This window comes from Bufo bufo, chromosome 3 (assembly GCF_905171765.1).
Source record: "Bufo bufo chromosome 3, aBufBuf1.1, whole genome shotgun sequence".
NCBI classification, from domain to species: Eukaryota; Metazoa; Chordata; class Amphibia; order Anura; family Bufonidae; genus Bufo; species Bufo bufo.
Genome location: NC_053391.1, coordinates 370,414,700 through 370,438,693, shown reverse-complemented (window position 1 = coordinate 370,438,693; position 23,994 = coordinate 370,414,700). Strand labels below are relative to the sequence as shown.

Genomic DNA, 23,994 nt, shown 5'->3' with positions numbered 1-23,994 from the left:
ACCCTTAGTTTGCAGTACTGTATTTCCAGCTTGTTTAAAGTCTCTCTATAGCTGCTGCGAAAATTAGGAGACATTTTAACCTGAAATGAAACAAGATTTAAAGACATTTTAAAAGTAACTTAAACTGACATTTCCGTTTCTTCATATTAGGCCTCATGAATGCGGCCGAGAGCAGTCCGTGGTAACACGGCCTGGATTCCTGTTGCGAGCAGGAGCGTGCGGCATCATTAGTTGCTATGACGGCGTGCGCTTCATGCCGCCGCTGCACTACAGTAATACACTCGTATAGTGCCATGCGCTCCTGCTCTCAACAGGAATCCAGGCAGTGTTACCACGGACCACTCTCGACCGCAGAACACGGCCGTGTGCATGAGGCCTAACTTGGTCAAAAAACATCCTATGTATTTTTTTTCACATGAAAGACGCGTAGGCAGAAACTCCAATAATTGACAAGATGACCCTATACATACAAAGCTTTAATAATGACTTGACTCCATGTAATTACATATATGTGTGGGATATGAATGCAGTACAGTTACACACACCCACCTCATAACTCCTTGCCTCTCGCAAACTTGAGGACAACTCCTCCACGCTGGTGTGTACTTGGCGTTGATTTTCCAGTTGAGTCTCCACACTTGGAAGATCGCTGCCCCATTCTGCACGTTCCAGTTTTAACTAAAGAAAAAAAAAGACAAGTCTTTTAGAAAAAATTATTTCATTTAAAGCCTCATTCTACAATCTATAGTACCTGTAAGAAGCAGTTACAAACTGGGGAGATATAATCGGCCACCCTAGTGATGTCCGGGAAAACATCTACCCAGGTATCTCCAGTTCTAACAAAAACTCCGGAAATATTTTATTCTGTAAGCTTTCTACTGATGGAATTATTCCTCACCGAGTATGTAATTATGGTAAGAATATGAAAGCACTGCCGCATGCACTTTACTATTACAGTAAACATTGGGCCTAATTTATCTAAACTGTAAAAAAGAGAATATGGTGATGTTGCCCATATCAACCATTCACAGTGAAGCTTTTGTTTTTCCAGTGCAGTTAAAGAAATATAAGTTAAGTTCTGGCAACAAGATCAGTTTTCACACTTTTGAATTTTATAAAAAGGAGATTTTTTGTGAAACTCACCTGTAAAATCTTTTTCTCGTCTTTTCCATTGGGGGACACAGACCATGGGTATAGCCTAGGTCATTACTAGGAGGAGACACTATGCAAATAGAAAAAGAAAGCTCCTCCTCCCTGGGCTATACCCCCATGTTCCACCGGAAGGACCCCAGTGCGTGCAAAAGCAGTAGGAGAAGGCGACCAAAGCTATAGAGACCAGAACAACGGAATACCGCCACGGACCCGAAGAACTAAACCAACCCTTCCTACAACAGGTAAGAATGGGAGGGAGCTGTGTCCCCAAATGGAAAAGACGAGAAAAAGATTTTACAGGTGAGTTTTACAAAAAAAAAAATCTACTTTTCTCGCACATTTCATTGGGGGACACAGACCATGGGACGTCCTAGAGCAGTCCATGGGGTGGGAAAAAACTGGCACCTCCAGGAGAAAACGCTCAGTGGTCAAACAGGAACCACCGCCTGCAATATCTTGCGCCCAAGGACAGCATCAGCCGATGCCAAAGAGTACAACTGGTAAAACTTTGTAAAGGTATGCAAGGAAGACCAAGTGGCCGCCTTACAAAGTTGAGATGCCGAGGCGCGATTACGCCTAGCCCAGGAGGCCCTGGTGGAGTGCGCTGTAACCCCGGCTGGGGGAACCCTGCCACGGGCAAGATAAGCCATGGCAATAGCCGACCAAATCCATCGGGCTACCGAGACCTTGGAAGCCTCCAGACCTTTACGAGGCCCTTCCGGAATCACGAAAAGGGAATCCGTACGGCGGAAAGAGGCAGTCACCGACAGGTATACACGCAGAGCCCGGACAACGTCCAGGGAATGGAGAGCGCGCTCCTTGCGGTTCGCCGGAGATGGACAAAAAGAGGGCAGGACTATATCTTCATTAAGGTGAAAGGCGGAGACCACCTTGGGCAAAAATGAAGGGACCGGGCGCAGCACCGCCTTATCCTGATGGAAGACCAAAAAGGGCTCCCTACAGGAAAGCGCAGCCAGCTCCGATACCCTCCTGATCGAGGTGATCGCCACCAAAAAGACCACCTTCCAGGTGAGAAGATTCAAAGAAACCTCCCTCAAAGGTTCAAAGGGAGCCACCTGGAGGAAAGACAGAACCAAGTTCAAGTCCCAGGGGGGCAGGGGAGGAACATACGGAGGGACCGAATGCGCCACCCCTTTTAGGAAGGTCCTCACTGGAACGAGCAGAGCCAGGGATCGCTGAAAGAAAATGGCCAGAGCAGAGACATGACCCTTCAGAGAGCTCAAGGACATTCCCATCTCAAGACCCGACTGGAGAAAGTAGAGGACCACCGGAACCGAGAAACAGGGCAGAAAGGCCTTCCAGGTACGATAGTACATCCGGGATGAAACTGGTTTTCTGGCCTTGATCATGGTCTTCACCACAGAGTCCGAGAAGCCCCTCTTCTTCAGGATGGCGGTCTCAACAGCCACGCCGTTAAACGCAGTGACCGTAAATTCTGGTGGAAAAGCGGTCCTTGAGACAGTAGGTCCTCCCTGAGAGGAAGAGGCCACGGCACGTCTGCCAGCATCCGAGTGACGTCCGAGAACCAGGCGCGGCCAATCGGGGGCGATGAGAATGGTCGGAATCCCTTCCAACGTGATCTTGCGCAGGACCTTCTGTAGTAGAGGCAGAGGTGGAAAGACATAAAGGAGAGGGAAGCCTCGCCACAGAGACACCAGCACGTCCACCCTGTACGCCTCCGGGTCGCGAGCACGGATCAGAAACGTGGGAACCCTGTTGTTGAGCCTAGACGCCATCCGGGCGGCCCCACCGGCGACAGATGTCCTCGAAAACTTCCGGATTTAAGGACCACTCTCCTGGATCCACCGCGTTGCGGCTGAGAAAGTCTGCCTTCCAATTGTCGATCCCTGGGATGTACACTGCCGACAGTACTGGAACATGAGTCTCCGACCACTGGAGGATCCTCTCCGCCTCCTGTATCACCGTCCGGCTGCGGGTCCCGCCCTGGTGGTTGACGTAAGCCACGGCGGTGGCATTGTCTGACTGGACCCTTACCGGGAGACCTGCCAGGAGATGAGTCCAGTGAGAAAGGGAGAGGAAAATCGCTCTGAGCTCCAGCACGTTGATCGGAAGTCGGGCCTCCGCCGCCGACCAAAGCCCCTGCACCGTCCGGGTCTGTAGAACACCACCCCAACCTAGGAGGCTGGCGTCTGTGGTGACGACCGTCCAGGAGATCGGAAGAAAGGACCTCCCTGAAATCAAGTTTTGGGGGGAAAGCCACCACAAGAGGTCCGCCCGTACCCGAGGAGGCAGACGGACTCGAGAGGCCAGAACGTGCGACGTCCTGTCCCAAAAGGACAGAATCGCCCGCTGTAGAGGCCGAGTGTGAAACTGGGCATAGGGGACGGCCTCGAAGGAGGCCACCATCAGCCCCAGAACCCTCATGCACTCCCGGATAGAGAGTCGTCGAGAGCGCAGTAGGAGAGATACCGACTCCTGAATTCGAGAGGACTTGGAATTCGGCAGGAATATCTGAGCTGCCGTGGTGCCCAGAACCATCCCTAGGAAGGTCAACCTCTGTGAGGGGAGAAGAGATGACTTCTGGACATTGATCAGCCAGCCAAACTGCTCCAGAGTCTGAACAGTGATCCGGACGCTGTCCCTGGCCAGGGGAAGGGAGGAAGCCTTTATCAGTATGTCGTCCAGGTAGGGCAACAGAGATATGCCCCTGGTATGGAGGAGCGCCAAGAGCGGCGCCGAGATCTTCGTGAATATCTGAGGGGCCGTAGCTAGCCCAAAGGGCAGGGCGACAAACTGGTAATGCTGCCCTCCGACAGCGAAGCGCAGAAACCGGTGGTGAGATTCTGCTATAGTGACATGCAAATAGGTGTCTTGTATGTCCACCGACGCAAGGAATTCCCCTGGAAGAAGAGAAGCAATAACGGATCGGAGGGACTCCATCCGGAACCTCCGGACCCGCAGAGACCTGTTTAACAGCTTTAGATCTAGAACAGGCCGCACCGATCCCTCCTTCTTTGGCACCACGAATAGGTTGGAGTAGAAACCTGCACCTTGCTCCTCCAATCACTCCCCTGTCGAAAAGGGAAGAGACCGCCTGCAAAAGAGCCGAAGCCCGGACCGAATCCCCCGGAACCCGAGAAGAGAAGAAACGGTCCAGAGGCCTGGAAGCGAATTCTATCTTGTAACCAGATGTTACAATTTCCAGGGACCAGGCGTCCTGGATATGATCTCTCCAAACCTGTTGAAAGGAGAGCAATCGGCCCCCCACCGTAAGAGGTGGGGGCGCCCCTTCAGGCGGAAGACTGCTTGGGAGCAGCCGGGCGAGCTGACTGTGGCCGCGGGTGCCAGGAAGGCTGGGGCTTAAAGGCAGGTTCCTTATGGGAGTCTTGAGAGCCACCCGGGAAGGGGGCCGCCGCAGATCTGGAAGAGGAGAAGCGACGAAAGGACTGGTTCCTAGAACCGGAGGACCGACCTCCAAAAGGTGCGCTTGGATCTAGATTGGGGCAGGTTGGTACTCTTGCCCCCGTCGCGGCCGGGATGATCTCGCCCAGCTTGGCACCAAAAAGCCTGGAACCCGAAAAGGGGAGGTTAGTGAGGGAACGCTTAGAGGAAGCGTCAGCATCCCAAACCTTCAACCAGACTTCTCTACGCTGTGTGACCGAAAGGGCCGAGATCCGCGCAAAGAGAATGCTAACATCAAAGGAAGCTTCGCAGAGAAACTTCGTCGCCTGCGACATCTGGAGGACAAAATTCAAGGTGTCCGCAGAGGCATCCTGCTCCGCCAGGTCCTGATGGTGGCGCTGCAACCATACGGAAAGCGCTCTGGATACCCAGGCCGAGGCGAAAGCGGGCCGCAGGCCAGTGCCTACCAGAGTGAAAATGGCTTTGGACAGAGAATCCAAATGCCTGTCCACTGCATCCCGTAGAGACGAACCGTCCAAGACAGGAATGGCCGTGTTCTTAGCTAATCTGGCCACCGGCGGGTCAACCTTAGGAGGAGAAGACCACTGCTGCACATTTTCTGCAGGAAATGGATAAAGAGTATCCATACGTTTCGTAGCAGAAAAACGATGATTCGGGCAGTCCCAGGCCTTAGAGAGGACCTTGTCGAACTCGCCATGTATGGGGAATACAACCGTTTGAGGTTTCCTCGAGTGGAAAAGAGGGAATTCCTGGCTACCAGCGGAAGGAGATTCCCCCTGGATATCGAAAGTATCCCGGACCGCCGCCACCAAGTCTGCCACCATAGTGGACAGCTTGGGCGAGGGCTCCAGCTCTGTGTCCTCATCAGAACTGGATCTTTCCCCTTCCGATCTATGATCTCTACAAGGAGGGGAAGTGTCTGAATGGGCCTCTCGGCGAGGAGGGATAGCAGAATCATCCAAAGAAGGATGCTGCTGTGTACGCTGCCTCTTAGTGGTTGAGCGTCCCCTGTGGGAACCACTGGGAAGCGGTATGGTGGTAGCCGCAGGATCTGTAGACGCCATGTGCTCCATGAAGGCCATGGCGGCCCGAGAGACTTGGGCTAAGTCAGCGGCCGCCCTAGAAATGGCAGAGGCCCAAGCGGGTTCCGTGGGTGGAGGGAGGACTGGGCTGAGTGAGAGGGGGAGGAAGGGGAGGAGGGAGGAGAGGATGATCCTGTCCAGGGGCAAGGCAAGAGTCACAGGACCCAGAGACAGAAAGTGGCAAGCCGCAAAATTTACATAGCCCCAGTGGGGCCAGAGGGGCCGACTTGGATTTTTGTGAGGCCCCAGGTTTAGGCATGATGGCGGTAATCCAGCAATGGAAGGGGCGAGGGTCTCCTACCGTTCCTGCAGCACGCAACCGGGACAGAGTGGAGCCGGGAGCAGCCTAGAGGGCTGAGCCAGAAGTAGCAGAAGACAGAGCGCCGCCCACAAATCGCGCCAGGAGGCGCGAAACCCGCGCGCGCGGAAAATATGAAAATAAGAAGACGTGGCTGCCGGAAGGGTAGGAGGGTCCGCCCCCTAGACACCGCCGAGGGAGGCCGGGAAGTTGCCGCTTAAGTAGCAATGCCCCAGACAAGTATCCTCTCCCCCTTCAAACCCCCCACCAAGCGGCCCTAGCGTCACACCGGGAGACAGGGGAGGCAGTGTACTTATCTGCGTCCTGTAGTCTTTGCCCTCAAATCCACACCAGCGGAGGTCACCTCTCAGTCAGCTGGCACAAGGAGTGGCAGTGATCTGGAGGAGGGCAGGAAGGTGACCCCGAATCTGGTAGGCCACCGGAGCTGCAGATCGAGCCCAGTTCCACTTAACTTCTGGGGGAGGGTGGGAGGTAGCCGGGGACGTCAATTCGACCCCGGCGCTTGCTCCACCAAGAGACCAGGGAAGCAGAATTGCGACCCTGCGTCCACTGCAGAAAAAATAAATAAACGGGAGTAGAGAGAATGTCATCCTCCTTATCCGACACTAAGCAAGAACTGGGGTCCTTCCGGTGGAACATGGGGGTATAGCCCAGGGAGGAGGAGCTTTATTTTTCTATTTGCATAGTGTCTCCTCCTAGTAATGACCTAGGCTATACCCATGGTCTGTGTCCCCCAATGGAATGTGCGAGAAACATGTGTTAAAGTGCATCAGTCAGCAGATTTGCACCTATGAAACTGGCTGACCTGTTGAATGTGCGCCTGGCAGCTGAAGGCATCTGAGTTGGTCCCGTGTTCATATGTGCCTGCATTGCTGACAAAAATCATGTTTTAATATATGCAAATGAGCCTCTAGGAGAAAATGAGTTTCCATATATGCAAATGAGCTAGGAGCAATGGGGACATTGTCATTACACCTAAAGGCCCTGCTCTCTCTGAAACTACCACATCCCATGGCAGGTGCGATCACGTTTTCACTGCCTGGCTCTGTCAATCATGCTCTAGGAGTAATGACAACGCTCCCGCTGCTCCTAGAGTCTCATTAAAACATCATTTTTCTCAGCAATGCCGACACATATGAACATGGGACCAACACTGATGCCTTCAGCTTACAACATCACATGCAACAGGTCAGACAGTTTCATTAGTACAAATCTACTGACAGATGCTCTTTAAATTCATGTTTGTAGCTAAAAGATTCAAGCAGAGCCTACGCACAGCACCTCAGAAAAATAAAAGTTCAAGATGTCACTTATGCCTATATCTACATGCACATATTTTTACAAAATCATCAATAGTAAAGAGACCAAAAACCTCTGCAATCCAGATTTCAATAAACATTTCATAATTGAGTCGATAGATTATTACAGGTCACAGGCAACACTTGCTGCTTTTACAGAGGAACAAAGCCATGAGGCAAAAAGCTTTGATCCTGGTCTTAGGATCCTTTGATCCGGTCACCATGAAATGCAGTACAATCTGCAGGCAGCAGAGCGGGGCAGATTGTGTATAGTTTTGTTAAAAAAAGATTCAGAAAAACTTGTCATTTATACATTTAAACCACTGCTCTTTCTATACTTAGAACTGACCCTAAGCACAACTATCAGTGACTGACAGCTATCTCTGTATACACACTTACACAGAGAAAGCTATCAATCACTGATAACACCTTCTTGTGTACAACTATGAGTGACTGACAGCTATCTGTATACACATTCACACAGAGAATGCCATCAATCACTGAAATTAATGAGTCAATAAATTAACTGGAAATAATGTGATTAGTATGACTTTTATTTTACCTACAGACCAGTTACCTCACCTGCATTTCTTCCACCCAGGCAAGGAGCTCATAAACAAATCTGAGGCTGCCTTCATCTTCTGATGAGGACAGAGCAAGCAGCTCTGACCGACTCATTGGTTTCCGAAACCAAGACATGGAAGAAGTAGCTGATGTGTGAAAACCTTGCGGGTGAGATGTGTTCAGAGACACAGAGGTTTGTAGGTCTGAGCCAATGAAGTTCCCTTTCCTGTACAGGTTGGAGTATTCCAGTCTCAGTGTCAGAAGCTCATCCTGAATCCGCAGAACTCTAAATTGGTAAATTAAATTAAATAAATCAGATTATTTTTATTTATTTTTTATCTCCTAAGGCTATGTGCACACTGGCAGCTAGGGATGAGCGAATCGACTTCGGATAAAACATCCGAAGTCGATTCGCATAAAACGTCATTCTAATACTGTACGGAGCAGGAGCTCCATACAGTATTAGAATGTATTGGCTCCGATGAGCCAAAGTTATTGGTTCGCAAAGTCTCACAAGACTTTGCGCAGCAATAACTTCGGCTCATCGGAGCCAATACATTCTAATACTGTATGGAGCGCCTGCTCCGTACAGTATAAGAATGAAGTTTTATGCAATTGCACTCTCCCACACACGGTGACCACAAACATAACACCCATATTAACAAGCTAAAAATACAATGTACAAAGTAAGAGAAGAAAAACTGCACAAAATAATTAATTGAACTGGACAGGAAGCTTGAAATTTTAAAGACTGAATGGTTGTGAAACCAAAAATATAATCACTTATAAACTTTTACCTGAAGGCAAGTTCATCCACCTGGAAGTACTTTTCATCTCTCAGAATCTGAACATCTGCCTGCAGTTGACGGAGAAGACTCTCACTTTCCTGAAGGAACTGTAACACTTCAATCTCTTGTTGAGTGCTTTGCCCACACTCTACATTATCTGCATCCTAATAAAAAACAAGTGAATAGAAAATATTTCAACCAAAGTTCAATTGATTTCAAACTAGGAGATACAACTATGCCCTTAGGCTAGAGCTACACGGCGACACTGGTCGCAGCCAGGATCGATGAGCAGTGGTGATCCCATACAGATGAATGAGATCGCCACAGCAGTCGCAAGAAATCCAACACGGCTGGATTTATTGCAACTGCTCTGGCCATTGCATTCATTTCTATGGGATCACCACTGCTCAGCGATCCTGGCCGCGACCAGTGTTACAGGGTAGCCCTAGCCTTAGTTGATGACAGGTTCCCTTTGGGGTACATGCACACGTTCAGGATTCATGTGTGGAGAATCTGCACTGAAATCTGCAGGTGTTCGCAGGCAAATCTGTGCGGTCAATCTGCATCAATTTTCCGCAAGTTAATAAAGAACACCTGGTCAGGAAAAATAAAATAAATTGACATGCTGCGGATTTTAAAATCCGCACGGAAAAAATTAGCATCGTGTGCATTGAGAATTTCAAATTCTCTTAGACTACAATGTACATGACCTACGGTGCGGATTTTCCGCATGCAAATCCGCGCAGGAAAATTTGCACGCAATCCTAATTGTGTGCATTAAGCCTTAATATTCGAGTCATGTCTCAAGGCCTATTTCAAGGGTCGAACATTGACTTATAGGATATCTGCCTTACATCTGGTGGCGTTAGAGGCAGAGCTTTTGCATCCCTATTTACTTAGAGTCATCAGTAAATACAATGTACAGTTCTGAGCAGCTTCTATTCCCACTTACAGACTGCAGTGTATTCCTTGCTAGTGTCAGCTTCTCTTCACAGCTCAGACAGCCATTCTGTATCCTGTTTGCGATTTGTAAGAGCAGCTCAAGCCTGTTACAAAAAACAAAACAAAAAAAACATTCATTGTAACTCAATGATCATAAAAGAAAGCTGCGAAGAAAGACTATAGAAACTCATACCTCTCCACAGCAGGCCGAAGAACTTTCTCCCTCTCTATCATGGATAGTATAAGCTTCCCCCACTGTTCCTCCACATCATTGGGATGAAAGGATGAAGGGAGTTTGATACGACCAAACTCAATCCAGGGCTTTTACCAGAAAGACAGAATAAAAAATCCCATTACTACAAAATAAATCAGGCAATAAAGGGGTTGTCCGGGACTCAAATATAGATGACCTACCCACAGGATAAGTCACCAATATCCGATTGGATGAGGTCCTCCAAAAACCCTGTCCACCAGCTGTTAGGGGCCACAGTGCTTGGGTGAACGCTGCAGCCTTTTCACAGTTTACTAAGCACAGCACTATATATTTTATAACTTCTGTGCTTTGTACTGCCATTCACTTGAATGGGACAGAGTTCCAAAATGGCAGCATAACAAAATGGACATGACAGGCCTAGGATGATGCCGCAGCACTAAATCGAGCACCATGGCCCTTTCTAATAAGTAGCGGGGGTTGGCGGGAGTAAGACCGACAGTGACCAGAGGATAGGTCATCAATATATGAGTCCCCAACAACCACTTTAATGTAAGATTTTTCTCATGTTTTGAGTTAATTTATGGTCTAATGTTTTACCCAGATCCGATGATATGGTTAAAAGGAACAAGGTTTTAACAGGGGACAAATATGAATCCCTTTGCATGACCTGAAACAATCCGTATCATACAGATGTCTCCAACATTTCAGAAACTACCTGAGGACAGAAAGATGTCTCATCCTATACAGTATTGATGAAATACTGTATTTTTCAGACCATAAGACACACAAAATTGGGCAGGGGATGGGGGGGAGGCAGTGAGTCTTACAGTGCAAAGGCTAACGAACTCTTCCATTAGGGAAGCGGTCATCAGCTTGCACGGGGAGCTGTGAGAGAACAGCTGCGGTGGCTAAACTCACCTCTCACTGGTCTTCTTTCGGGTTCCTCATTGCACTGCGTATATCGTCAGGACATAGTGTTCGCCTACGTGCACTATGAACCGAAGCTGTGCGTTAGGTCACAGTGCTGCGCGGGCCGGGAGAAGACCGGCCAGCCGTGAGCGTCAGCAGATATAAATAAATGAGATATAAGTTCATTTATTTAATTTGTTTTGTCTAAGGGAGCTTGGGGGCCTGATATGAGGTCTAATGGAGCTTCGGGGTCTGATCTGAGGACGAATAGAGGTATGATGAGTGTCTGATATGAGGTCTGAGGAGGAATAGGGGTCTTATCTGAGGTCTGATGGAGCTTGGAGGTCTGATGGAGCTTGGGGTCTGATCTGAGGACTGATGGAGCTTCAGGGGCTGATGGGGGTCTGACCTGAAGTCTGATGGAGTGTCGGGGTCTCATCTGAGGTCTGGTGAAAGAAATATATTTTTTCTTATTTTTTCCCCCTCTATATCCAGTAAGCCTTATGGTCTGGTGGGTCTTATAGTCCGAAAAATAAAGTAGGTCAATGTATGACCATTTCATAAAGCTTAGTTTACAAAAATTATTCAAAAAATATCTGACAGTGCAGTATGTGACCGGTGTAACTGCTGACTATATCAGCCCTACAGAAGTGAATGGAGAAGCGCACTCCTTTCAGAGAGAGGATTCAGGGACCCCTTGTTCTCTGGATCTCACAGGGACTCAAAGATCCTGTGGATTGGTGATATATCATTTCATGGATATCTTCCTTTAAGGAAGTGTGGTAGGTAGATTATTCTAACCATAAAAAAAATGACAGGTGTGCTTACATTAAAAAATAAAAATTATTGGGAAATTATTGAACTAAAGATCTTCTAATGTGTATGGGGCGGTCCTGACTCTCCTCCAATGGCAGATGGTGGTGGGAAAGAAGGGTTGGGCATAGTGGATTTCCACATTACCAATCCTTTGTTGGTATGGTAGCTATGCCGGAGGTGTGACCCCCTTCCTTTTAAGAACACATGCATGCTCAGTCAATTATGTTTGTCGGAGGCATCCCCGAAGGAATAGCTTTTGACTAAGCAAGCGTACATCTGGTAGCCAAGGTGTACAGCCATCTTAATATCACCAAAACAAATTAAACAAACCTTACCTGTAACAGCTGATATAATTTCTGAATCTGTGCCTTTTCCTGTTCTTTTGCTGGAATTTCAGTTTCTTTTACATGTACATACTGATTATAAAGTGCCTAGAAGTGACAAACATGAATAACACGTGTCCACTATACATCAATGTGACTGCTCTAATGAGAGACTGGATAACTGTACCTTTAACTCCACAGGATTCTGTGGAAATGATTTGTCAGACATCAGAAGTACATGCTGGCGGATCCACTGCGTAATTGACATTACTCTCTCCTGATACTCCAACCAATTGGAGTCTATTTCCTGTAAGTGGAAGCCAGACGAGAGATGTGAGCACTATGCCCTAACCCCTACTAACACTTCTACCAGGACCATCCTGAACAAAACTTACAGTGGCACTGACCCCTTCTCCTCCTTCTGGGACTTTAGGGAAGGCATCATATATAGAAGACACATACGTGATCACAGACTTTTCATCAGGAGAATTCACATCCACATCTGAAGTGAACCAGAAGCAATGTTAAGTAAAATCTCTACACATTATCATATAACTATTAAGAATATTAATTGGTAGTACAGACCTTCAGCATCTAATAATCGGGTCACCCCCAGACTCTCTGCTATCTCAAATGCCTGCTCTAGGTTTTCCCGGTTGCTCTGAATTTCCACTTTCTGCATGTCTACCAGGTCAGGTCTGTAAACAGAAAGACAATGGCTTCAATTCTCAGTTCTTAAACTTGATTCTTCTAGATTGCTTGGTCTACACATTGACTAACCTGTAGCGGTGAATAATGGCATTAAACATCTTGCCATCACTCCAGCAAGAAGAAAAGTTGGTGCATTTCACCCCAATGTATCCTGCCGTCACCTTCTGCGTCCATAGGAGCAGCTTTTCCTTGGCAGACATATCTCCTGATTCTCCGCTGACATAAATATCAGAGATCTGTAGAAAGAAATAGATGACAAACTTAACCACTTATCGGTGCTCATCGCTGCCTCGCGCTGCATTAATCAAAGCAAAGTGCGACTTTTCACACTAGCTGTATGCTCCGACTATCTGCTCAAATCACAAGCACATTTCTCTGGAAACTTGCTCTGCCATTAAAATCCAATTTTTCAACCTGTAATTCAGATACCGATTCCGATCAAGCATTTTGCTACTTACTCTACGGGACACTTACTTAAAAAAAAAAAAAAGGCAAGATATGCTACACAAAAGGCATATGATCACCAAGACCCAGAGATCCCACCTGCTCCAGCTGAGATAGGGGCTCACTGCCATATCCTGAGGAAGAGCGTTCAGGTCCCCAGGACAGTGTGATGGGTATGCTCCTTTCTGTTTCCTCCTTTGGCTGAGAGGACAATCCAAGGTTAGTTTCTTCACATGATCTAGTCCTATGGCCAACATATTTTTCCAGGTCATCATCCCTGACAGGCAGCAGAATAGCTCGGCTGTTACCAGCCCGGTCAAAAGCTACCACAGTGCTGACCGATTGTTGCTTCTTTTCTGCTGGGTTGTCCACTATACGAGCAATGACTGTGGTCCCTAATGGTAGGGACTCTGGAGTAGTCCTAGGATCCAGCAGCTGAGCTCTATGCACCATGCCATGAAATTTCTCTCTGACCTGGAGCACTCTCCCTTCTTCGTTAGGAATGCTACCGGTGCCCTCAGGATCTTCAATAGATGCACATGTGTTATTTGCAACATCCTTTGCTTCTTTCCTTACTTCGTTCTTTTCATCCATTTGTTCCTGATTGGTACCGTCATCTTTTTTCTTCCTCCAGAAAGGTCTCTTTTTCTTCCCAGACTGGGGCTGCTTTTCTTTTCCAGGTCTCTTCTCCTTGGGCTTCCGCACACAGCTGACAGAATTCCCCATGTCTCTGGTGCATTTACACAGCACATACAATACATGCATTCAGATAAGCTAAGGATCCACTTCTCCGAGCACCACCTTCTGCTTGCAATTTAGACATGTCATTAGGGAAGCAGCACACATCCTCCCTCTCATCCCGCAGTTGATGCTTGCTTCAGACAGACATCTTACAGACTGAGACATCTCCCTGCATCTCTCTGCAGTGTTCAGATCACAGGCACCTTACACCAAGCCTACAGCCGATTGGATGTACAGATCTCTGTATTAGTGAGGTGGCTTAACCCCACCCCATATGAGCAAAGGAGGGGGATGAGTGCTAGGAAGGGAGGGGGAGCAAGGAACCAGGCAATAAAAAGCCGGAGAAGCCAAGTGAGGCTTATACAAAGGATCCACAATGCCCTATCCATAAATTAACTTCAGAGGGACCAATAGCATTTTTATAATCCAGTATATCTGCAGGGCGTTCCAGCCTTTAAATGCCACCGTCACAAATGATATTCCTCAAATACAAGTGCACAGATATCTTTGCTTTCTAATAATATATTTTCTGGCCATGAGAAACAACCAGAACTATGTGCTTTTACATGAAATATTAATCATAATTACCGCAGTGCTTAGAAGGCCACAGTGCACTTTCTATAGGTACAATGCAGAACAGTATCTTCTTATTACATCCATACATCACCTCTCAGACATTATGCCACATTTTTTTTGTCATGCTAAGCTTCGGACTTTAACCCCTTCCCGACTGCCATACGGCTGTATACATGCTATCTGCACATACCCCATGCAGATAGCACGTATATAAACGTCATGGCAGCTCTTTAAACCAAGCGCTGCAAAGCACTTGGATTAAAGCTTCTGCCCCTGCACTTCCGCTGTCACGGACAGTGCAGAGTCCAGTAATGCCGGCAAGGGACCAATCAGAGTGGTCCCTTGCCGGCGATCACACCGATTGGTTAGTCTGCACAGACAAACCAATCAGATCGCCGCAGTGTAAAAGTGCCGGTTTCAGGCTCTGATCTGCACTACCTGAAATCAGGTAGTGTGTGCTCCGATCTGTGGGCCCCAATATGTGATCCCCCTGCCCCGATCTGTGCGCCCTGCCTCCAGCTTTGCCGGCCGTGCACTATGTATGTGTCGGCAACTGTGCCCGCCTGCCCCAATCCATGGCCTCTGCCCCCATCCATGTCCTCTGCCTAACTGTGCCCCCTTGTGCGGTGCACCTGCTGTATCTGATGGTGGCGGCTCTGTTCCTGATCCGCCACCATCAGCAGCGAGTGACAGCTGTATGTTGACACTCTGCTGTAACCCCTTAGATGCCGTTGTCAGTGGGATCCAAGGGATTAACAGAGGGAGGGGGCTCCCTCTCTCAACCATCGGGCTGCCACGCTGCGATGGCAGCGGCCTGGTGGTTGCCATGGCAACCGGACGCCTTGCAAAGGCATCCAGTGTTGCAATATATCAGTGTAAACTGGATAGTATTATACTTTGCAATGCAAAATCTAATCTAATACAAGTTAGCGAGACCAATTTAGAGTCAGTTTGGGTTACCTTGCAGCTTGATAATCATAAGGTAACTCGTGTAGGTGTGATATATAGACCACCTAGCCAAGTCAAAGAATTAGATGATCTACTAGTTGAGGAAATAGCTAAAATGACATTGAAGGGGGAAGTTATCATTATGGGAGACTTTAATCTTCCTGATGTAAATTGGAAAACCAAAATAGCTAGTTCTGCCAGGAGTACAGATATTCTAAATTCCCTACTGGGATTATCTCTACAGCAAGTAGTGGAGGAGCCAACCCGGAAGGAGGCCATTTTAGATTTAGTATTCACAAATGGGAATTTGGTATCTGATATTACTATAGGGGAAAGTTTGGGATCTAGTGATCACTAGTCAGTGTGGTTTACTATAAGTCCAGTGACTGAGTCACACCACACAAAAACAAAAGTTTTAGATTTTAGAAAAACTGACTTTTCTAAAATTAGATTAGTGGTATACGAGTCCTTATCAGACTGGAACAGTTTCAGTGGAGTCCAGGAGAAATGGGACTACTTAAAAGTGGAACTATTGAAGGCAACAGATGATTGCATTAGGCTTGTCGGATAAAGCAAAGAAAGGAAGAGACCACTGTGGTGCTCAGCAGAAGTGGCCAAAATCATTAAAAACAAAAAGATAGCATTTAGTAATTATAAAAAAAAAACAAAAAAAAAACACGAGGATGACAGGCAAATTTATAAGATTAGGCAGAGAGAGGCCAAACAAGTTCTAAGAGCTTCTAAAGCACAGGCAGAAGAGAAATTAGCTTAGTCAGTGAAAAAAGGTGATAAGACATTCTTCAGATACATAATTTAAAAAAGGAAATTAAAACAAGGAATTACCAAATTAAAAACAAAAGGAAGGAAGGTATATGGAAGAAGATAAAGAACTAGCTGCCTCAATGAATACTTCTGTTCAGTTTTTACAAAGGAAAATGAAGGAAAAGGACCTCAGTTAGGAAAGAAGACTAATGAATCTTTTGATGCATGTGTCTTTACAGAGGAAGAGGTTCTAAGTCAGCTGTCTAAAATGAGTACAAATAAGTCACAGGGGCCTGATGGGATACACCCAAAGCTATTAAAAGAGCTTAGCGGTGTACTAGCAAAACCATTAACAGATTTATTTAACCAATCACTGGTAACAGGAGTCGTCCCAGAAGATTGGAAATTAGCAAATGTTGTGCCCATTCACAAGAAAGGTAGTAGGGAGGAATCGGGCAACTATAGGCCAGTAAGCCTGACATCAATAGTGGGGAAATTAATGGAAACCATACTTAAGGAAAGGATTGTGGAACATCTAAAATCCCATGGATTGAAAAATTTAAAACAGCATGGGTTTACTTCAGGGAGATCATGTCAAACTAATCATATTGATTTTTTTGATTGGGTGACTAAAATAATATATGGCGGAGGTTCAGTAGACATTGCTTATCTAGACTTTAGTAAGGCTTTTGATACTGTTCCACATAGAAGGCTTATCAATAAATTGCAGTCTTTGAGCTTGGACTCCCATATTGTTGAATGGATTAGGCAGTGGCTGAGGGACAAGCAACAGAGGGTTGTAGTCAATGGAGTATATTCAGACCAAGGTCTTGTTACCAGTGAGGTACCTCAGGGACTCCCATATTGTTTAATATCTTTATCAGCGAAATTGCAGAAGGCCTCGATGGTAAGGTGTGCCTTTTTGCTGATGACACAAAGATTTGTAACAGGGTTGATGTTCCTGGGGGGATACACCAAATGGAAGAGGATTTAGGAAAACTAGAGGAATGGTCAAAAATCTGGCAACTAAAATTTAATGTTGATAAGTGCAAGATAATGCACCTGGGGTGTAAATACCCAAATGCAGAATATAAAATCAGTGATACAGTCCTAACCTCAGTATCTGAGGAAAGGGATTTAGGGGTCATTATTTCAGAAGACTTAAAGGGTTTCTATCACTTCATATCACATATTTAGGTGTCAGACACTAGCGATCCGCTAGTGTCTGCTCTAACAAACCATCCTAATATGATAGGTTTTGGGGCAGCCGTTTTGCTAAAATAACAACTTATATCTATATGCTAATGAGCCTCTAGGTGCTATGGGGGCGTCATTAGCACCTAGAGGCTCCGTCTACCTTCCTAAACTGTCGCCGCCCAGCGCGTCCCTCCAGCCCGCCCATCTCCTGCTGAATGCGATCCTCTCCGTGCGCGTCTCTGTTCTGCGCATGCGCAGTGAATGTCTGACCGCTTCCCTGCTCAGACATCTCCACTGCGCCTGCGCCGATGACATCATAGTGCTCCGAGGAACAGGCGCAGTGGAGATGTCTGAGCAGGGAAGCGGTCAGACATTCACTGCACATGCGCAGAACAGAGACGCGCACGGAGAGGATCGCATTCAGCAGGAGATGGGCGGGCTGGAGGGACGCGCTGGGCGGTGACAGTTTAGGAAGGTAGACGGAGCCTCTAGGTGCTAATGACGCCCCCATAGCACCTAGAGGCTCATTAGCATATAGATATAAGTTGTTATTTTAGCAAAACGGCTGCCCCAAAACCTATCATATTAGGATGGTTTGTTAGAGCAGACACTAGCGGATCGCTAGTGTCTGACAGCTAAATATGTGATATGAAGTGATAGAAACCCTTTAAAGGTAGGCAAACAATGTCATAGAGCAGAAGGAAATGCTAGCAGAATGCTTGGGTGTATAGGGAGAGGCATTACCAGTAGAAAGAGGGAGGTGCTCATGCCGCTCTACAGAGCACTAGTGAGACCTCATCTGGAGTATTGTGCGCAGTACTGGAGACCATATCTCCAGAAGGATATTGATACTTTGGAGAGAGTTCAGAGAAGAGCTACTAAACTGGTACATGGATTGCAGGATAAAACTTACCAGGAAAGATTAAAGGACCTTAACATGTATAGCTTGGAGGAAAGACGAGACAGAGGGGATATGATAGAAACTTTTAAATACATAAAGGGAATCAACAAGGTAAAAGAGGAGAGAATATTTAAAGAGGACCTTTCACAGGAATAAAACCTCTAAACTGACTATACAGACGTGTAGAGCGGCGCCCAAGGATCCCCCTGCACTTACTGTTATACCTGGGCGCCGCTCTGTTCTCCCAGTATAGCCTCCGGTATCTTCATAGTTAGGCTCCACCCAGGGGAACCTGCCGCGGTCTCCTTCTCCTATGCTGTAGCGCTGGCCAATCGCAGCGCTCAGCTCATAACCTGAGAGTTTCTTTTTTCTCTCAGGCTATGAGCTGAGCGCTGCGATTGGCCAGCGCTACAGCATGGGAGAAGGAGACCGCGGCAGGTTCCCCTGGGTGGAGCCTAACTACCGTGTTTCCCCGAAAATAAGACATCCCCCGAAAATAAGACATACCTCTAGCTTTGCCTATCGCTGTAATATAAGGCATCCCCCGAAAATAAGGCCTCCCCGATTATAAAGCATCGGCCGAACATACCGTAATGCCTCCCCGATTATAAAGCATCCGCCGAACATACCGTAATGCCTCCCCTGTTATCAGCTGCTGGGGAGGACCTGGCTTTAATCATTTACTTACAGTCCCTGGCTGTCAGTAATGTGACCTTGCACGCAGCTTGCTTCTGCGTGCTCCGTCCTTCAACAGATAGACGGACCATGCCTAGCAACCCTATTTTAAGCACAGGTAAAAGTAGGCAGTACAGGGAACAAAATGTGGAATTATGGGGTAATTGAATACACAGTGAAAAGTTAAAATAGGGCCACCAAGGTGATATTAATCACCACAATCCAATACTCCAAAAAAATAAAAAAATACGACAGTTATCCTTTAAAGGGAACCTGTCACCGGGATTTTGTGTATAGAGCTGAGCACATGGGTTGCTAGATGGCCGCTAGCACATCCGCAATACCCAGTCCCCATAGCTCTGTGTGCTTTTATTGTGTAAAAAAAACTGATTTGATACATATGCAAATTAACACAAAAGAGTCATATCTTACTTGTGTGACCAGAGAAGAGTCATATTTTCAAGCTCTGACTCATCTCAGGTTAATTTGCATATGTATCAAATCGGTTTTTATACACAACAAAAGCACACAGGGCTATGGGGACTGGGTATTGTGGATGTGCTAGCGGCCATCTAGCAACCCATGTCCTCAGCTCTATACCCAAAATCCCGGTGACAGGTTCCCTTTAAGATCATTTCCTGTATCTCCCAGTGTATTTGCAGCTAGTATATTCTAAACACTGTACACATTGCCACATGAGATGTAGAATAATAGGACAGGGTGACATCAAATTTTATACAGTTATAAAATCTTCAACATTTGCAAGGTGGGAGGGGGTCTGGAAGAATAGCTACTGAAGGTGTATGGGCAGCGGCGACCCATGCATTTTCTTCTGAACACAGTTAAAGGAATATTAGACATTTATGGCATAGGTACAGGACATTCCATAATTGCCTGTGGATTCTACCTGACTGGCACCTTGCTCCAGAAAGGGGGGTTTTCTGGCTCCTGTCCCGCCTAGTGAGGACACATCCATATGGAGAAAGAAAGGACGTATGTGCACAGCTATATGCATTTAATATCATAGGAACTTCTCTATTGACTTCCATGGGAGTCAATAGAGATCAGCAGACATGCATTCCCACCTCTCCATTAGTTCTCCACTTGAATGTGGTTGATGGGAAAAATCCTAATGTACAGTAGATATGGGCGAGACCCAAAGGTGGGGCATGAATTGGCAGGCATTTATGGCTTATTATGTAGATATGTCAAACATCTTAGATAACAAAACCGTGCCTCTTAAAATAACAGACAGATAACATGGGTGCAGAGAAGCGTCCATACAATAGTGCCAGTCATAGCAGTACCCACACGATAGTGCCATCAATATGCAATGAGTGTACAGGTCTTTCCTTATACTTATTTCCTTTCAATCCACTTTTGGTTCAAGAAAATGCTTTAAAAATTGCATGTGGAATTGGGCCTTACACTACTTCAGTTATCAGTATTGTATGGGCACTACTATAACTGGCACTATTCTTTGGAAACCACTTTAGAGGGGTCTTCCCAAGAAAAATATTCTACAATTTTCAAACCAGCACCTGGATCCGATTTTTTTTATAATTGCATGTAATTAAAAATTTAGCATAGCCACTGAATTATTCAATAAAATGTATCTGCATAGTGCCACTATTTGTTCTTTTTCTTATTTCTTTGTCCTGCTCACTGAGATGGCCGCACATGCTCAGTTTCATCCTTCAACTGCCTCCTGAGCTGTGATAGGTGGAGCATGGACACGCCCCCTGAGCTGTGATAGGTGGAGCATGGACACGCCCCCTGAGCTGTGATAGGGGGAGCGTGGACACGCCCCCTGAGCTGCAGCAGAAAATACCCTCCCCTTGAGCCGCCAGCTTGATATAAATCTAGTAGAGCAATGAATGGGGAGATCTCTGGATCCATGTGAGGTACAGGGCTGGTATTGGCATGTACTGTATGATGTCTGATTTTAAATTTTTACATTAATTATGGGATAGACCCTTAGACTAGCACTATTGTAAGGCCACCACTAGGTTATGTCTGGAAGGCATAAAGAGTGCTATTGTTGGCATTATTGTATGGAACCAGCAATAGCTGGCACTAGATTTGGACATTACAATACTATGTAATTTATGGGATTTTACAATAATAATTCATATATAGAGCACAGATCTCTGTGCACTGGGGGGGGGTAATTTTAATAAAATGTACAAAAATCTATTACAGCAAAACCCAATAAACTACCCCTCACTAACTGTGCAGTGCAATTTGTGAGCCATTTACAGTATTGTATCTTTATCTACAGTATTTTGGGCGAGCTGCCAACAAGGGTTTATTACTAAAACACAATAATGCCTTTTGTGTTTTAATCTTTATACCTTTGTATTTTTTAATCGCTCTTCTCTCCTATGTGTGAATTTATAAATCATGAATTTTAGTACCAATACTGATATCATCACAAGTCGTCTTGATGCATGATATACAATAGATTCATCTCCAATTGCACATATGCAAGAAGGAACGAAAACGAATTCTGCACGAACACTATCTAACCTAAGGCTGGACCTGGTATACTCCTAAAGGAATAATGCAGTGCCAGGATATTAATGACCTATCCCTCAGGATAGGTCATCAAAATCAGATCAGCGGGGGTCTGATCCTATCAGCTGGCTTAAGAGGCCGCAGCACTGCATTCCATTCAGTGTTTTCCTGTGCGCCATTTATATTGTAGCAGCGATATTACACAGTCAAGTGAATGGAAGAGGAAGAGTGAAAATAAACTGCAATGCTGCTACAATCTGCATGGCATACAGGTTGGCAATGAAGAGGACACAGCACTCGCACGAGCGCCTCAGTCTTTTCAACCAGCTGATCAGCGGGACTGCCAGGAGTCAGATCCCCGCTGATCTGATATTGATGACCTGCCCTGAGGATAGTCAATATCCTGACACTGCACAAACCCTCTAAAATGCAAAGCAACACCTGCAAATAAGGGATGACAGTTGGCTTTTCTCCATCACCTAGGCACTGCTCACATCACCATTTGAGACCATGTTTCTTACAAATTCCCAATGTAAGGCTTTGACATATCCCTCTGCATAGGTATACAGTGGGATACATTGAACACAGACCTCCTGTATTACAAAAATAAAAGTATACTGTGCAGTATACTTTATTTTTTTACTATACACCCGTGAACGGAATAGCGTTGGATGTATTTCTGTAGTGTAATAATATTACAGGATATAGCTAGTAGAGAGGGGTCGTTGATCCAGGGAGATATTCTGATTGCCTGATTGGAGTCGGGATGGAATTTTTTATTCCCCTAAAGTGAGGAAAATTGGCTTCTACCTCACATGGTTTTTTTTTTGCCTTCCTCTGGATCAACTTGCAGGATGACAGGCCGAACTGGATGGACAAATGTCTTTTTTTCGGCCTTATGTACTATATGTTACTACAGCACTCCATACCATAAACAAGAAGGTATGTCAGCATTCTACAGCCTGACAGACGCTAAATGAACACCCTTCTAGCATCTGTAGTGTCAATGAAGCCCTATAAAAACATTAGTCACATATGCTTTGCAGGCTTATACGATGCCAAATATGGGCTGAAAAGGTGATGTGAACGGGACGCAAACTTGTCAGCCATGACATATCGTCTATAATTCTAGAGCACAGCGTAACATGTGCCATACACTTCTGAGTTCTGGTGAAGTGTCAGACACAAGTCCTTGCCTGTAACTCTTCATAGACAATACGACGCACATGTGCAATTGGCTCTCATTCATTGTTTTACTCTTTTATGGGTCTTGAGGTACAATCACCACCATCAGACCCCTTCTCCGACACTGGCATCTTACCTGAAAATGCAGGATTATAGTCCATATCAATCCAAGGGTCAATTTTGGGTTGCCATCAGTGATGTCATCATTTCGGATATTAACCAATTTCACCTAAATACAAATCACAAACTCTGAGTATGCAGTACTTATAAATCTAACATATAGCAGACAAATGTAAGCTGGCATTTTATTCTGCCACACACTTTACCTGACGTTGCTTGAGGAAGTCCAGCGCAATCTGCACATTTTGCAGCCGGTGGAAACGCATTCGGCCCTTCTCCCTGGGCTGCAAGGGAAAGGGAAAGTTTCAATAAAAAGTAAAGGTGGGATTAACAGCGCATTCATGAAAAGCGTGAACAGAGAAATACAGGAGATGCTGTTAGAAGAAAAGTTAGTGTTTGCACAAATAAGAGATGGTAAAATTGGACCAGAATAGATCAAAAGGCAGTTTTTAGAAATGACAGGTTAAAAAAAAAAAAAAAAAAAAAAAAAAAAGAGGACAGAAGGGAGTTGGGATGAAAAGCTAAACTAGAAGATATTGTAAGAATTTCTCTAACAGGTTAAAAATGGGAGAAGAGGAAATGCAGGTGTTCAGTCGTGGATTGTGAATAAAAGTAGAAAAATGGTGAGTTATAGGACACCACACCCCTTCTCTCCTCCGGTTCAAGGCTGGAGGCCATTGCATTTAACCCCCTATAGTGACTAGGTGAAGGAGGAACTGTGATCAAACTCTCATTCTACTTGCAATTATTTAATTTCCCTCATGCTCATGCTATGAGAAAAACCACACAGCACACATCCACCTCCCATCATCCCGTGTTGTGCTTGTGAGCAGATCACCCAGTGCTGGATCTGTTCCTCACACTGGGTTATCCGACACAATGACTGCCCTAGGGACATACAGCATCATCAGGGTTCTCTTCAGACTCCTCCCTCATCAACAGGCGGCGGGATGGCATACGTCGCAGGCTCCGTGGAGCCTCAGGGTCTTTGTTCTGATGGACATGGCAATGAAATTGTGAGGAAAAGGGAGCATTTGATGGTAGAACATACAGAGGCAGCAAATAACAGACACTTACAAGTCTGACACCGGACAGGACTTCCAGAAGGGAGATAAGATTGTGTCCATCTCGCAGGTCCTCATAAAGATCATTGATGTGCTTGCGAACCTGTTTAATATGAAAACAATGAGAAAAAAGAAAATGTAAGGTAAAGGAAGTCTAGAGCAGTATAGCACTGGCAGACTGCCTGTATTTGGACACCCCACAGGCTTGAGGAGAACTGCTGGATGCAGGGGCAGAACAATGGGGCCGCTAGAAGTCAAAATAAGTAGACCAGGATCCGTCATGGCTATAGAAGACATAATACAACCGGATCCGTTCATGGTGGATGCATGCGGTTGTATTA

General features: G+C 46.1%; 1 protein-coding gene across 22 annotated transcripts in view; it reads right to left on the bottom strand.

Annotated features, from left to right (window-relative positions):
- The window catches only part of MACF1 (microtubule actin crosslinking factor 1), a 284,153-nt gene that overhangs the window by 186,180 nt on the left and 73,979 nt on the right, over positions 1–23,994 (bottom strand). For 17 of the 22 annotated variants that reach the window (XM_040424601.1, XM_040424619.1, XM_040424612.1 and 14 more), the window contains exons 3-17: positions 23,667–23,756; positions 23,490–23,582; positions 22,796–22,873; positions 22,606–22,698; positions 12,593–12,759; positions 12,398–12,510; positions 12,208–12,314; positions 12,000–12,119; positions 11,825–11,920; positions 9,744–9,871; positions 9,561–9,654; positions 8,618–8,772; positions 7,839–8,106; positions 550–678; positions 3–80 (exon numbers count right to left, since the gene is read on the bottom strand). In XM_040424601.1, the coding sequence (XP_040280535.1) occupies positions 3–80; positions 550–678; positions 7,839–8,106; positions 8,618–8,772; positions 9,561–9,654; positions 9,744–9,871; positions 11,825–11,920; positions 12,000–12,119; positions 12,208–12,314; positions 12,398–12,510; positions 12,593–12,759; positions 22,606–22,698; positions 22,796–22,873; positions 23,490–23,582; positions 23,667–23,756 (1,809 nt within the window). The remainder of the gene's footprint in view (positions 1–2; positions 81–549; positions 679–7,838; positions 8,107–8,617; positions 8,773–9,560; positions 9,655–9,743; positions 9,872–11,824; positions 11,921–11,999; positions 12,120–12,207; positions 12,315–12,397; positions 12,511–12,592; positions 12,760–22,605; positions 22,699–22,795; positions 22,874–23,489; positions 23,583–23,666; positions 23,757–23,994) is intronic. The other 5 variants (XM_040424622.1, XM_040424624.1, XM_040424623.1 and 2 more) reach the window with 1 other exon arrangement.